The sequence below is a fragment of the Microtus ochrogaster genome, chromosome 1 (genome assembly GCF_000317375.1).
Source record: "Microtus ochrogaster isolate Prairie Vole_2 chromosome 1, MicOch1.0, whole genome shotgun sequence".
Lineage (NCBI taxonomy): Eukaryota > Metazoa > Chordata > Mammalia > Rodentia > Cricetidae > Microtus > Microtus ochrogaster.
In genome coordinates, this window is record NC_022009.1 from 75,489,778 (window position 1) to 75,504,738 (window position 14,961).

General features: G+C 43.2%; 1 protein-coding gene across 3 annotated transcripts in view; it reads right to left on the reverse strand.

Moving 5' to 3' along the window:
- Window positions 1-14,961, reverse strand: part of Dock4 (dedicator of cytokinesis 4) — a 393,633-nt gene that overhangs the window by 187,357 nt on the left and 191,315 nt on the right. For all 3 annotated transcript variants that reach the window (XM_013347825.2, XM_026782419.1, XM_026782413.1), the window contains exon 8: window positions 8,049-8,200. In XM_013347825.2, coding sequence (XP_013203279.2) covers window positions 8,049-8,200 — 152 coding nt within the window. The remainder of the gene's footprint in view (window positions 1-8,048; window positions 8,201-14,961) is intronic.

Sequence of the window (14,961 nt, forward strand, 5' to 3'; positions counted from 1 at the left end):
GCATCACCCCCTTCCCCTCCACAGACACACACCCTGGGTAAGCATCACCCCCTTCCCCTCCACAGACATACACCCTGGGTAAGCAAGCTGCCAGGTGCTGAGAACATCGAGATGATGAGAGGGTAGAGCCCCCGCATTAATAATTCCTTGGTCAATGCCAAATCCTCCTGGCACATAACTGGCACCGAATGCTAAAGGAGCCCTTGTGAAGTGGGTACTATATGTGACATTGGCTCATCCCTCAGAGAACGTGTGAAAACTAAATTATTTCCCTAAAAGAAGCAACTGGGGAGAACATGAAGAAAGACAGAGATGATCCTAATACTAGTCGGGGAACTCACTAATCTGTTCTGACAAAAAGCACAAGGACACGGGCAAGAGGGACTTCTGGTCACCTCGTAAAATCCTGCTCGACTTAAGAAAGGTGAGTCGTCTGCCAGAGTGCTTAGAACCAAAGAAAAGGAGAAGGCAAATCAAGTCCGGGATCTCTGTGAGCTTCTGGCTTTATGAAACACTAGTATTTCTAGTCATTTACTGATGTTAAATAATCACTATTGTATTTATATCATAAAATGCTATAGTGGCTCAGCTATACCCTGTGCGCTCTCCATCTGAATAAAGCAGCATTACCTCACTCACCTTCTGTATTTGAGCCTCCCCCAGCAGCTTCCTGAAAACTGCTGCCAATAAAGGCCACCAGAAGTGTAGAGCCATCATTAGCATTTTCTAATGTGTCACACCAGAGTGAATAAATGAGGACCAACGCACAGATTCGGGGAACTCAGAGGTGAGAACAATCCCAGTTCCCAGGCACCTGCTGAAACAATCAGATGGCGGAGAAAAGGGGGAGAGGGAAGCAGTTGTGTTGCTCAACACGAGGCCCCAGGAAAGTCCCGTGGGTCGCTGCTGGACAGACACCCATGGCAAATCTGTGCCAACATGTCTAGATACAGTAGGGCCCCATGGGATGGCTGATACCACCACAGTTCAAGAAGGGTCACTAAATGCCCCTACTAGTTTTGCTCTATGCACTGTGTCCCTTGCTAGCCTGGCTGGGCACTTTTCCCTGCACCATTTCCTTGCTTTGGAAACCTTGTCATATGTCATCAGGAACACAGACCTAGGCCTACAATCTATCAGAGTCAAAACACTAAGTGTTCCTAATTTATGTAACGATGGAGATGTTGAATGTGTCCCAGACCATGCTAGGCTTCAAAGGATGTGTCAAACAAGACAGGCTAGTGCAGGGTCCAGGGAATTGACATCCTTAAAGACTCTACTAACCTTATTATATACTACCATCCAAATGAAATAGTATCATTTTCTCTTAGCCTGAGCTTAGATAAGCTTTTACATATCAGCCTCTGAAATAAATTATTGGAAGCTATGAAAGCAATTTCTTACTCTCTTCACCTGGACCCAAGACCCCGAGGTTTCTTATACCTGTCCTCACTGTAATGTTTCAGAATGCAATCCCACCTGGGGCTTCTGATTGCCCTTTCTTGAGCAGTGCTGGCTAAAGTAATACGGGCTCCATACTCCCCAGTCTCTCTAAACTTTAAGAAACTGCAATGTCGGGGCTGGAGAGATGGCTCAGAGGTTAAAGAGCATTGCTTGCTCTTCCAAAGGTCCTGACTTCAATTCCCAGCAACCACATGGTGGCTTACAACCATCTGTAATGGGGTCTGCTGTCCTCTTCTGGCCTGCAGGCATACACACAGAATATTGTATACATCATAAATAAATAAATAAATATTTTAAAAAAACTGCAATGTCATAAGTAAAACAGCACCAATTTCTTGGAATGTGTGATTTCCCCAAGAAAGCAAGGGCAGCTGCCACACAATTCTAGCTAGGATAATGTACACTTCCTCTTTATGCTTAGAAATCCTTGTCATCATAGCCAGGGCCCACTGAAAAACTGCTGGGTACCAAGCAGCATCCTATGAGTTTTAACATTCAAGAAAGCCCACTCGGAAAGCACCACTATCCTCACGAAGTCCCAGTTTACAGCTAGAAGAGATGTGAAATTACATGCCCAGGCCGATGGAGCAACGCCAGGATTTCCACCCACATCATCCAACCTCAGAGTCTGGCCACTTAACCACAATGAAAGGGTGTACAAGACACAGGTGATACCTCTCAGACAGAATTCATAGCCATTTTACAGATCAGTGTGAATCCAGACTTTTCAAAGGCCTGAGCCTTTACCAAGATCAATTGTATTCAGTACGTCCTCTCCCTTAAATGACAGAATTGAAATGAATAGAGTATAATTGTAGGCAAAAGAAAGCATCCATGGAAACGAAACCTTTCAAGGAAATTGAGTTTAACTGCACGATAGTAGAAAAAATATCTAACTTCAGAAAAGTATGTGAAAAGGGAATCAGCAGAAAGTAAACTTCATCAATGCAATTACTAGAATTAAGCACACCCTGCTGTTAAATTCTCAGCTAATAGCCCATGCCAGTGGCTGGTCTGTATGAGCAGCCTTCAGTAGCTAGGGACCAACCGGTGGGACTCGGGCCTTGTTAAATACATTCTCTGATGAAACCAAAGTAAAGGAACGAATTAGTCCAAAGACAAAATCCCAATGTTAATTAATGACGGCTTAGAATACAGCAGTAAACAAAACAACGGAAGTTTTGAGTCAACCACTAAACTATGTCACGTTCACTGGCCAGGATTATTTACATACTGATGCAGACGAAGCAACATGTATGAAGGGAAGGGAGGCATTAATGTACAGTCGCATGGCCTATGCAAATTACCACACTATGACTCTTGGGATTCCATGAGGTGCAAGAGCCGATCTTAAGTGCCAGTTAAAGGAGATCCTGTGGCATGTACTGCCGTTCCCTCTCTGTAAACGACTACAAGTCCTATGCCTACTCCTAAGGCTCACATAGCTCCCATCCATAGCCTCTGTTCTTGCCTTCTCAGGGCTAATCTCCCATCTGCAAACTCAAGTCTAATTCCTGATGCCCGTCTCCCAAGGGGCCTGGAGACATCAGTGATTTCCCTTCTTCCTCTGTGTTCTCTTCGTCATTCCTGGATCCTTCCTGCCCAGGCATTACAAGCTCAAGCTTCTAGCATTCAAGGTCTTAAAAGAATGAGCCCTACACGGACCCCTCACCACTCAATGGCAAGTAAAAATCGGCTGGGGAGGAAGATAGCACACTATGAATATTACATATTATAGGTGTGCAGACATGAGTGTGGGGTAGAGATGGAAAATACTGATTCCTATACAGCCTACCCTGTTAGAGTACCAGCTTCCCTTGACTCGGTCAAGGACTGTAGGCTGCATCACCCTCAAATAAGGGAATATTTGTAGTATATTTCTCATAGGGTGGTTAAGAGCTAAGTCAGGAAATATTTTTAAAAGAACTTATAACAGTGTTGGGCATATAAAAGCATTATATATGTGTTTGCCACATGCATATGACAAAATAAGGTACCAAATATGCCGACAGCAGACTCCCTTCTTGCCTTCCCCAGCCATAACTTGCAGAATGCAGATATCAAATTTCCAGCCATACAAATGCTCTCCAAAAATATCTTGATTATGTGAAATAATGTGGCAAACCTATTTTTTTAAAACGGATAATTATCATTCATAGAAAGAAGTTGCATGAAGGTTGCATTGGCCTTAAATGAACACTAGTCTGTAATTTTCAGTGCTCACTAGGTTCTGTGGACTGGTGTTGCTATCCATGCAAACTGGAGTGAAGAGGTGTGATGTAGGCATGTGCTAGCCAGATGCTGTCGGAACATGCCTGCATCCTTCCTGGAGTTTATAGGAAGGAGGGTCCATCACATGATCAGAGGTCCAATCTTCAGGCAGATTCAACAACTGCTTAAAAACCAAAATCCAGATTTTGCAAACAAATCTGCAGTCAAATGATGACTCTGGGACACTTAAAATCATCTGCCTTCGCTGGTACTCGGGAGCTATTACACATGTCACAATGCTCAATGAACAAGGAAGGGGATATCACATGTTGGATCCCTTCATCCTGGATATCTATGAGGATAGAATCCGAGTGTTTGGTCCCTGGCAGGGATTGGCAGCTGACACTACTTCCCCTTCCTTAGGGGATCCTGAGAAGCACTTGCTGCACAAACTTGGCGGACCGGAGTGTGACCCGTGGACGGCATGAAAGGTGGAAGGATGTGGTGGGATATTTGTACACTGGGTGAAGGTGTGTTGCTGTGATGGGTGGAATAAAAAGCCGAGCAGCCGATAGCTAGGCAAGAGGTATAGGCGGGACTTCCGGGCAGAGAGAGCGAGTATTCTGAGAAGAAGAAAGGAGGAATCACTGGCTAAACAAGGAGGAAGCAAAACGGGCAGTGTGGAGATAGGTTAACACCACCTGGCAGAGTGTGGATTAGTATAAATGGGTTAATTTAAGTTATAAGAGCTAGTTGTGGAAAAGCCTAAACCAAAGGCCAAGTTTTCATAATTACTAAGTTGCTGTTATTTGCAGGCTGGTGGCCCCAACAAAAAAGAACTACTATAGGAGACAGTTAATTTCACAAAGGTGTCCTTCGACTTACACGCGTGTCATGACATAAGCGCAACCCCCACACATCGTGCAGAAACATATACAACAACAAATTCTTTGGTCTGGCTGAGAGTTCAGTAGAAAACTCACTGCTAAGCTCAAAAATCCGAGTCTCTTCCAGGGACTCACATGGTGCAAGCGGAGAATGGAAGGAGAGGCTTGACTCAGCAAGCTGTTTTCTGACTGCCCAGGTGCCATAGCATGCTCCATGAATAAACAAACGCAACAATGTTTTGAAAGGCTCCTCTGAAAGGGTTCGACTTCAGAAACCGCTTTCTGTAGCACAGATGACATTGGGGGCTCCATGCTAGTTTCACTGGTATCAGTGATGACATTCAATTGCCACGTGCAATTACGCTGGTTGTTTCTGCTAACTTGACATGAACTAGAGTCACCCGGAAAAGCTCAGCTGAGGACCAGTCTCCATCAGACTGGCCCGTGGGCAAGTTTCCAGGACATTTTCTTACTGGCTAACTGATGTAGAAGGCTGTGATGTAGAAGCCTGTGACGGACTGTGCTGTCCCTATACGGGTGAACAAGATGGAGGAAAGCAAGCCAGCAAGCAACTGGTCTCTGCTTCAGTTCCTGCCACCAGGTTCCTGTTTGAACCCTTGCTTTGGCTCTCTTTGATGACGGACTGTAATCTCTAAGCCAAAGAATTCCAAAGACGTTGCTTTGGTCATGCTGTTTATCAGAGCAACAGAAACAAAACTCGGGTTTTTGCCATGCCTTAAAAGCGTAGGTTCCTTCTGCAGTTCTGTCTTCTGAGACAGTGCAATGACGGCAGGAAGGGAGAACTGTTAAGAGTTCCTAGACCAAAGAAAGACCCAAGGCAAGAGGTCACGGTGGTTAAGGCCAGGTTGAAGATGCCTGTATGTGGCTTGTCTTCAGGAGGGGACATATGGCTTTGCGTTGCTGGCCGTTTGACCCCATTCCTAACTGTGCTGCCTGTGTAAGCCTCAGAAATGTAGATAAACTAAACCCAACATTGTTCAAATGCCTCATCTTGGAAAGATGTGAGATACATGTGGCCCAGGCAGGAAGCCGAGAAGGGAGACATTCACACTGGATTCTTCCTGGGATGATCACAAAAATTTGGGAGTTGGGGAATGGGGGCTGGAAGAGTGTAGGCAAACCCAGTAGCCCAGGAAGAAGACCCCTTCTAGCCTAAACTGGAAACCCAAATTTCACTGTTTGGGGAATCCTAAGCACAGGTTATTTTCCTAAGTTCACCAAGTGAACACAGTACATTAAGGGCTTGCTGAGTGTGCACACCTGAATGGTCTGCTTTAGAAAATCTGAAAATATTTTCAACAACACAAACTCAGAAATTTACTCAGTATTATTTCAATGATATTAATATTACAAATTATTAGTATGTCCTTATATTATGATAAATATAACAATATAATGGCATTATGCTGATTATGTTCATTGTTAATTATATAGAGAATTTTATATCAGCTAATACTCTACTGATCCTAATATTAAGAAATTAGTGAGATGTTATGTGAACTCAACAGCAACATTTGTGGGAAAAAATAGGAATTTATTCCTCAGCTTAATCGAGGCAAGCAGAAGAGTTCTCCCTTCATGCTTTCTACTGCTTGTTAAAAATATAAATGAGAGTATATTATATACTCAACATTTTCAGGATTTTATAAAACTATGGGTAAACGACAAACATTTCAACATTAAAGCAGGTGTTGAGCCAGGTATGGTGGCACAGGCTTTTGACAGAGGTTTCTGTCCTGCCTGGTCCCACATCCGTTCAGTCCCAAAGAAATACACAGAGGTCTACATTAATTATAAACTGATTGGCCTATTAGCTCAGACTTCTTATTAACTCTTATAACTTATATTCGCCCATAATTCTTGTCTGTGTTCGTCATGTGGCTTGGTACCTTTTTGGGCAAGGCGGTTACATCTTGCTTCCTCTTTGTCTAAATGACAACTGCAGACTGACTCTGTCCTCTTTCCAGAATTCTCCTGTTTCCCACCTATACTTCCTACATGGCTACTGGCCAATCAGTGTTTTATTAAAAATAATACAAGTGACAGGTTAAAAGACCATTGTCCCACAGCACCAGGCCTTTAAAAAGCAGATCCAGGCATATCTCTGTGAGTTCAAGGGCAGCCTGGTCTAGTGAGTTCTAGAGTAGCCAAGGCTACTGGTCTCTGAAAGATAAAAATAAAAAAGAAAGAAAAGCAGGTGTTGTCTTTAATAATCATATTTAAGTGCAGGGCTAAAATGGGCCAGGTTTTGAGCCGTCTTCTTCTCTTTGAGAACTTGTTCGTGAGTTGAAAGGTATAGGACATGGATTCATGTCCTCCTTCAGGTTGACCCGGAAAGGGTATTATCATCATTGCTTCCACACTTCATAAATTCTAGCCTTACTTCACAGAAACACCACCTTCCACACTATAAACATGGTCTACTAGCAAGAAATAAAAGTCACACTTACTGGTACATTAAAACTAATTCATAAGTTACCCATCATGTTTATGCTTACAAATGCATTAAAAATGAACTTCCCTTGTATTTCCTAGGAAAGGAGAGAAATACTCCTAGATTATGTTGTATTTATGAATTAATATGTGTGTCTCAGAATTACTAGAGATTCTTGGTATTTATTTTAATAAGTACTTTAAAAGCATTGTACAAATGGATCTTTATGCGTGATGCAAATAATTTCATCTTAATTCATAATTTAAATGTGAAATTTTTAATTGAAAGCAAAGTGCTTCATGCTTCAATTCAAAATAAATATAGTTCCCATAAAAGCTCAGTAAGTGTTCAAACCTTTGATCGGGTACACAAACATAATATCTACTCCAAGTCTTTTTGTAAACATTAAAAAGAGATATCAGCCAGCTATAGGGAGTCCCTTAGCATACACAAGGCCTGGGATTTGATTCCTCTCACCACAGAAGAACCAGACATATGATGAAAAGCTGGCTATGGAAAGAATACAAGGGAAGGGGCAGAGCCCTGAGAATGAGAAACAAGCACAAACTTGGTCCTGCGTCAGGGCTCTGATCCTTCGGCGGGCACGTCTGTAAGCCTGCAGGTTCTTTCTTGACATCATCAACCAGACACAGGAAGATCAATGTTACTATTTACTGACAAACTGAAAGATGAAATGTGCTGACTTCAATAAGTAAACATTATACTACAGAGAAATTTTATCTTCTTGGCATTATCAACACAAAGTAAGTAAAACAAAGATAGGCTTAGTACCGAGATGGCCATCTTTCATTTAAACCCACTTAAGATTCTATAGGCATTTTGATTTCCTGGGAATTCTCAAACCTATCCAATTTTATTGGCAATATCTAGAGGATAAGTATATCAGAAACTCAGAGTTCAACAGATGAACTGCAGCTGGTATATGAAAACTGTATCCAAAAGCATGTCAACTGTAAATATCCATCAGGGTTACATCAAGAAACTCAAGTCTGGTGTCGGCGTGCCGTTACCTGATTGGGCGATTCTCTTTACTGTCAAAGAGCGAGAAGATGACCTCCAGCTCCTCTCCGAGGTTGGAGCACATGAGGCTCTTCATCTGAACAAAGAGGTGGTGACTGCTGGCCTGCACAGGGGTGTCTTTCTTCCGGTGTCGATGCTCCATCTGAATGATACAGAAGAAACACGGTCAGAGTGAAGTGGAGAAAGTCATGGCACAAACCTGTCGGTGTGATGGGGATGGAGATTGCAAAATTTCTTCCCGTGCTAGATTCAGTATCCAATCTAATTTCAAATTTCCTTCTAGCATCTGTGCTGAGATGATCAAGGGCTCTTGCTTTAAGATTTCCTTTAAATTTTAATGTTAAGATGGTATCAACTATTGGCAAATATCTGGGAAGGAGGAATCTCAAAGGCTTTCTGTTGCTCCTCATCAGCTTGCCTGATAAGAACTAACCAGTTGTCCTAGGGAACAGACAAGAGAGCTGGTCTGGTGGGGCAGTTTGCAATTCCAGCTGCCTGGGAGGCAGAGGTACAGCAATTTCAAGTTTAAGACCAACCTGCCTACAAAGGGAGTTCAAAGCCAGACTAGGCAACTTGATGAGATGCCCCCTTCCTCTCTGTCTGTCTGTCTATCTGTCTCTCTGTCTCTCTCTGTCTCTCTCTGTCTGTCTGTCTGTCTGTCTGTCTCTCTCTCTCTCTCTCTGTGTGTGTGTGTGTGTGTAGGTAGGTAGGCATGTATGTATACGTGTTAGGGATGTTGCCCAGTCATAAAGCACTTGCTTAGCATAGCATATACAGACTTTAGGTTTAATACCCAAGGGAAAAATAAAACATTAAATATCCCCTTAATAAACAAACAAAGCCCTTCAGATTAAACTTATAGATCATTTGATAAATGGACACTGAAGACTATTTCTACGACTTCTCATTTCTCATACTTTAACACTATTTTAAAAAATTATACTAAACTGCAAAGTTTTGGTAGTTTCTGAATGAGGCGGGGACAAATCTTACTGTATAACTAAAGCAAGAAAGTGATGCTAACTTAATATGGGGCTACGGAGAGAGCTATAGAGAGATGGCCAAGGAGCCCACGAGGAAGCGAAAGTTAGGAAGGCACACCAGGGTGTTTTCTTCTTCTCTTGTCATCACTATGGTAAGATGCTGTCAAACTTGTGGTACAGGACCAGCACCAAAAGTGCAAAGATTGAAGAAGGAAAGAAATTACACACAAGGCTAGAGGTGGGGGACCATGGGGACAAGCAATCAGCCATACCTGTTAGGTGTCTACCACATGCCAACACTGGGACTGCAGCAGGGAGAGAACTCAGAGACAGTCCATGCTTCGTGGAGATGGTACCCACTAGGGAGACCAGACAGACACCAGCAAAACTGCTGTGTGTGCACACACAGACACACCCACCAACCCAGACACACACACACATACATGTAGATGCTTACATGTACAGACAGACAGACAGATGCACATGGAGACAAGACATACACGTAGATGCTTATGCATACAGACAGATAGGCATACGCATGCATGTGTACACACACAGAGACACATACACATAGATGCTCACACGTACAGACACGCACGCACACACACACACACACACACACACACACACACACACACACACTCCCTAGAAGGGAAACGCTGTTTGATTTGAGTTTGGGAGGTCCAGAGACTCCTTGAAAAACTGTCCCAAGGAAAGCACTAGGGAAGGAGCAAGAATTCTGGCCTCTCTACTAGGACAGGACTCTAAGTTGGATTGTAGTGATGGTTCAGGTTGTTTCCTCTTCTAGTCCCTTGGAAGCTAAGACGTAAATACTTCCAGAAAAACAAAAAACAGAGGACAGTAAGAATACTATGGCAATGTATAAATTTGCACATGCTTCTAATTCTCTATTGCCAGTCTACTTTGCCCTTGGAGCTCTACGTGAGAAGCACTGATGCAGGAGAAGAGGGCCGGGAAAGGACCTGGAAATCCTTAGCAGAATCGGAGGTGGTGAAACAAGGAGGATATGGTCACTTCAGCATCACAGACTGCCAGCTGTTCCCCATCTGAGACTCATGGGGCAGAAAAGGCTGATTTTAGCCCAGACATGGACTTGAGGGATGTGAACCCTATGGCAATGAACAGTTGTTCGTAGCGAAGGCACACAAACACATTTCCATATCATCTCCTTTTAAAGCTGGTGAACAGAGCTCCGCAATTACCAAATGGTTGGCCACCTTTCAGGGCAAAAGTCATTTTTACAATTTACAGGGGAAAGTGCAGTTGCATGGCATCATAAGAAAATTTATATACTTTTTTTTTAAATTCTGAACTGTCTAAAAGCAAAAGACCACAAACAAGGAGCCCACTAAACAGAACTTCAGTCACATCAGACATTGGCCACCTCTCCATAAAAGTGAGGGAAGCAAAATTCTCCCATTTTCTGTGAGGTTTGCTCTCTTTTGTGCTTTCAAAATTCTTTTCACTGTGGCAAAAGACATATCACACGCTCATCAAACTAAGTCTCTTTAATTCAAGAGGAAGCCTTTCCCCCTTAGAAATGCTAACTCACTTGCTGAGTTATTTAAAAAAAACCCACATATACAGTCCAGCATGTAACACAGCACAAGCTACTCCAAAAAATGAAAGGCCACCAAAGGCCAAAGTAGGAGCCACAGACACAAATGTCCCTCTGTAGAGAACTGACCAACGAGAGGTGCCTGCTCTTGACCTCGCAAGCACACAGCTCCCAGCGTCCATCAGGGTATTCAATATGAATGAACAGAAACAAATCAGCTCCCTTACCCATGCAAATAATGTAATATATAGAGAGCAGGGGTTCTCAACCTTGACTGCACTTCAGAGTCAGCAAGAGAGCTTTAAAAAAATACTTGTGCCCAGGTCCTGTCCCAGAACAATGAAATGGGAATTTCTAAGGGTGGAGCTTTCTCAAGAGATGTTGTTGTAAAGGCTCCCCAGGTGGTTCTAATGGGTGATGAGGGTTGAGAAGCATTGATGGAGATCATATGCAGAGAGATGCAGATCACAGTGGACTGGAAAATGAATTGCTGCATTCGACAAGCAACCAATTATTGTCCTTTGCATGCTAGGAATAAGATTCTGTGCTACATGCCTGTGACACACACCCTTTAGCATGTAGCCTCCCCTCGCCCACCATTTTCTAGATAAGGATTTGGATTTTATTGTTGTTTTTTTTTTAAAGACAGGGTTTTTCTGTGTAGCTTTGGAGCCTGTCCTGGAACTCGCTCTTGTAGAAGAGGCTGGCTTCGAACTCTCAGAGATCAGCCTGCTTCTGCTTCCCGAGTGCTGGCATTAAAGGTGTGCGCCACCACCACTTGCTTATCTGTTGGAAGTTCACCACTTTTGAGGACTGCTAAAAATATCTTGGTGAAAAGAGCGTCTCAGTCATAAGTTAAAAGGCGTGCTAATAGGCCAGGATCTGTAACCTGACGGCGACAACACAGACGCTGACCCTTGGCGACACAGTGTACAGCTGCAGCTGTACCTGACAGCTTTCCTGTGTATATTTCAACTGTAGTGTTTATTAGCAGAAGAAACAGATCCGCTCCAAAGATTTTATAACTCCAACTGGTAATCCTCATGTGTTGCATTAATTCCTGGATGAATGGGCTGTACCCAGGTTTCTCAACCTTTGGGGAGGGAGTTGTGGTGAGCTTTGGGGTATAAAGCACACTGAAATGGACTTTCTCTACTGCCACCCCTTGTTGTGACAACCAAATTCTGTCTTTGGCCAATGTCAAATTAGCCTTGGTGGAGAGAGTAAAACATCCTCCAGAACCACTGTTTTCTATTTGACAACCAGTGCTCTAGGCCACTAAGAACTGCAAACAAAAAAAAACAAGATCCTACAAACATAGAAGGTTCCTAAAAAACACTCTGCAGGCCCAAATAAGCAGAGATTTCAGCTAATTAGCTTTTCTTTATAGCAGAACTCAGATGTGGCCTTTGGCAATCCAGCCTTTGCAGGTAGACTCTTGCTAGGAAGCTAAGGTTTAGACTTTCCCAACTCAGGCAGGCATCACTGCGGGAGAATGAGTTGTAAACAGGGCTGGCAAAAAAACAAGAACAAAACCTTTCTCTCCAAGTTACAGTACCAGTTTGGAACTTCTGCTCTAAGTATGATACTAAACAAAGAAAGAAAGAGAGATGGAAGGTGGATGGGAGGGAGGGAGGGAGAAATGGAGGGAGGAAGGGAAGGAGGGAGGGAGGGAGGACAGAAGAAAGGAAAAGCCTTTTATTTTTCTGGGAATATTTATCTTCACCCCACAGTCCTTGATCCAAAATGATAATATACTGATAACCTCCATGGTACTTGATCTAAAATGATAATACACTGCCAAACAAAAGCAAGAACTTGGGGATGGAGCCTCCCAACCCTCTCCCTGGTGAAATCAGAGGCAAGCAGTTGCTGACAGGTTACACAGGAGAAAAGAGCAGAGTGCGGGATGCCTGATAGAGATAGAACACAAGAGGAAACTTGAAGAGAAGAAAAATAGCTGCCTCCTGAAAAGAACGTGTCCTTCTGACATTCATCAACACTGCTCTTTTTCTGGGACTAGAATTCTTGTTTAAAAATAGGAACATGGAATTGCTACTGAGGAAACGTGTGTGTGTGTGTGTGTGTGTGTGTGTGTGTGTGTGTGTGTGTGTGCAAAAACGACTATGTTTTATGCTCATTGTCTGGACCCAAATCTGTACTGTAAAATACCTAATCACCCCTTATTGTGTTTCCCAGGAACGGCACACATTGCTAATCTATCAGGGTCTACATGAGATCCTAGACTCTCAGCACCTTTGCAGGCCAGGCCACCACCACCAACAAAGCTGTTGTTAATGTTAACAGAGGGGAAGTCAATTCGACACCCTGTATACAATGTTAAAGGCAAGGACAGAGACAGCGTCATATATAGAAAACCAAACTAGGGCAAAGAAAATGTGTTGGTGGCAGGCACGATGAGTTGGCCATCAAATATTACATATCTGTAGCTAATCTCCAGGGGCAACTCTTCTCTGCTAGAGACAGATAAGAGCAAGTGTTGTGTGGAACTTCCATGGAGACTTAAAGTAGCTCAGTGAATGAACCCCTGGCCTTGCGACTCCAGAGAAAACAGACAGAAAGGCTACAATGTCTGAAGCTCTGTCGTACTCTGAGATGCCCTTGCGGTTCGATATCGAGTACAACATGGCAAAAATACAGGAGTCTGTATCTCTATGTACATAACCAATTTAGAATTTTCTGCATCTAGGTCGCTGGAAAATTACATTTCTATCAGGTCTAGGCTGCTATTAGCCATTTCATTAAATGCAGACAAATCTAATGCCCAGATTTAGCGCATTTGATATCAATTATTTTGCCATGTTGCCTCTCTAATGAAGATGAACTGAAGATGAAAAGGAGTGGAACCTGCCTGCATGCTTAGGTGGTCTCCAAATATGCTGCCACGAAGGGCAACATAATCAACATGAAAGAAGTACTTTGTCACTTAGCACGCAGGGAAACACACGGAGATGAAGTACTAAGCCTATGAGTGCTGAGTTCACAGAGGTTGGACATGCGGCTGTTTGGAGCTACCGTCCAGGATGTGTTCATAACATAAAATGCCTGACCTCAGACTTGCTGGCATGGTGCTTACGAAGAAGAGCACTGCACTAGATTATGACATGCACAGGCCCAGGAAGCAAAATCAGTGCAGCCTCAAGATTTAATGCGGAGAGGATTTTAAATGAGAACGTGTAGCCTCAACAGGGAAACTTAACAGTATAGAAACGGCATTAGAAGATTTGACTGATGTAAAAAGGTTAAGTTGACATGACCAACAAACAAAAATGTAAGTTACATTTGTTTTATGAACTAAAAGTAGTGAGATAACCTGGGGCATTCTCTACCTCCTCCCCTTTCCTCCAATTGTCTCCTAAAGCTTTTTAAAGGAAAAGGTCTCAGACACCCCAAGTTGGCCCTAATTTTGGGTAGCCACAGATAATCTTGACCTTTTGATCCTTCTGCATCCAACTTTGAAGTGAGAGTACTGCAGTCATGACATCACACCCAGTTTATGCCATGCTAGGGATAGAAGCCAGAGTTTTTGTACATATCAGGCATGCACTCTGCTGGCTGCCATTCTTAGCACCCCTTGAATCACGTTTAACTGTTTCCTTAAGACATGTGAGAATAAGTGCAGATGAAAAAAAGAACCACAATACGCAATACTGAATGCCCAAAGCTCAGCGTAGGGTAATGGAACCCTCTTCAAAAAGCAGAAAGCATTCCTCTTCACAGCGTGAAATATGGATATCCTGAATAGAAGGGTGGCCACGGAAGAAAGTGAAGGCATTGCTGTTAACTAAGACTGGCTCCTTACGGGTTACACCTGCCAACCAACATAACCAACGGCTTTCCCTACAACTTTTCAGATATGCAAGCACACTCATCAGTTGAGAATTCCCCATGGTGCTCATGAAAGTATCTTAAATGGAAAACTACATCCAAAGCAGCAAAACCTTTCAAACTGAGTCTCCTCTTTCAGGAGGGCCTTCCCTCCAGGAACATTATAGCACGAGAGTCACCATCGAGATCACAGTAAAGTTAGGCACATGGCAACCTGCTTTAAGAGCTCTTTCTAACCCAGACCTTCTTGTCTAATTTGGGGTTGGAGAAAGCTTATTTATTATCAAGACATTCCACACAGGCATTTAGAAGCACAGGTTAAATTCAGGGACAGACTGGATGACGTTGAAACAACTAAACAGGAAGGTAGACTACCAGGCAACTGGGGAAAGAAAATGATACCATAGGTGATCCTGGATGGGCGATGTGGTAAAATATTGTAGGCTTATCAATAGTCTTCAACACTTAGGAATGGGTGGGGCCCAAAGATGA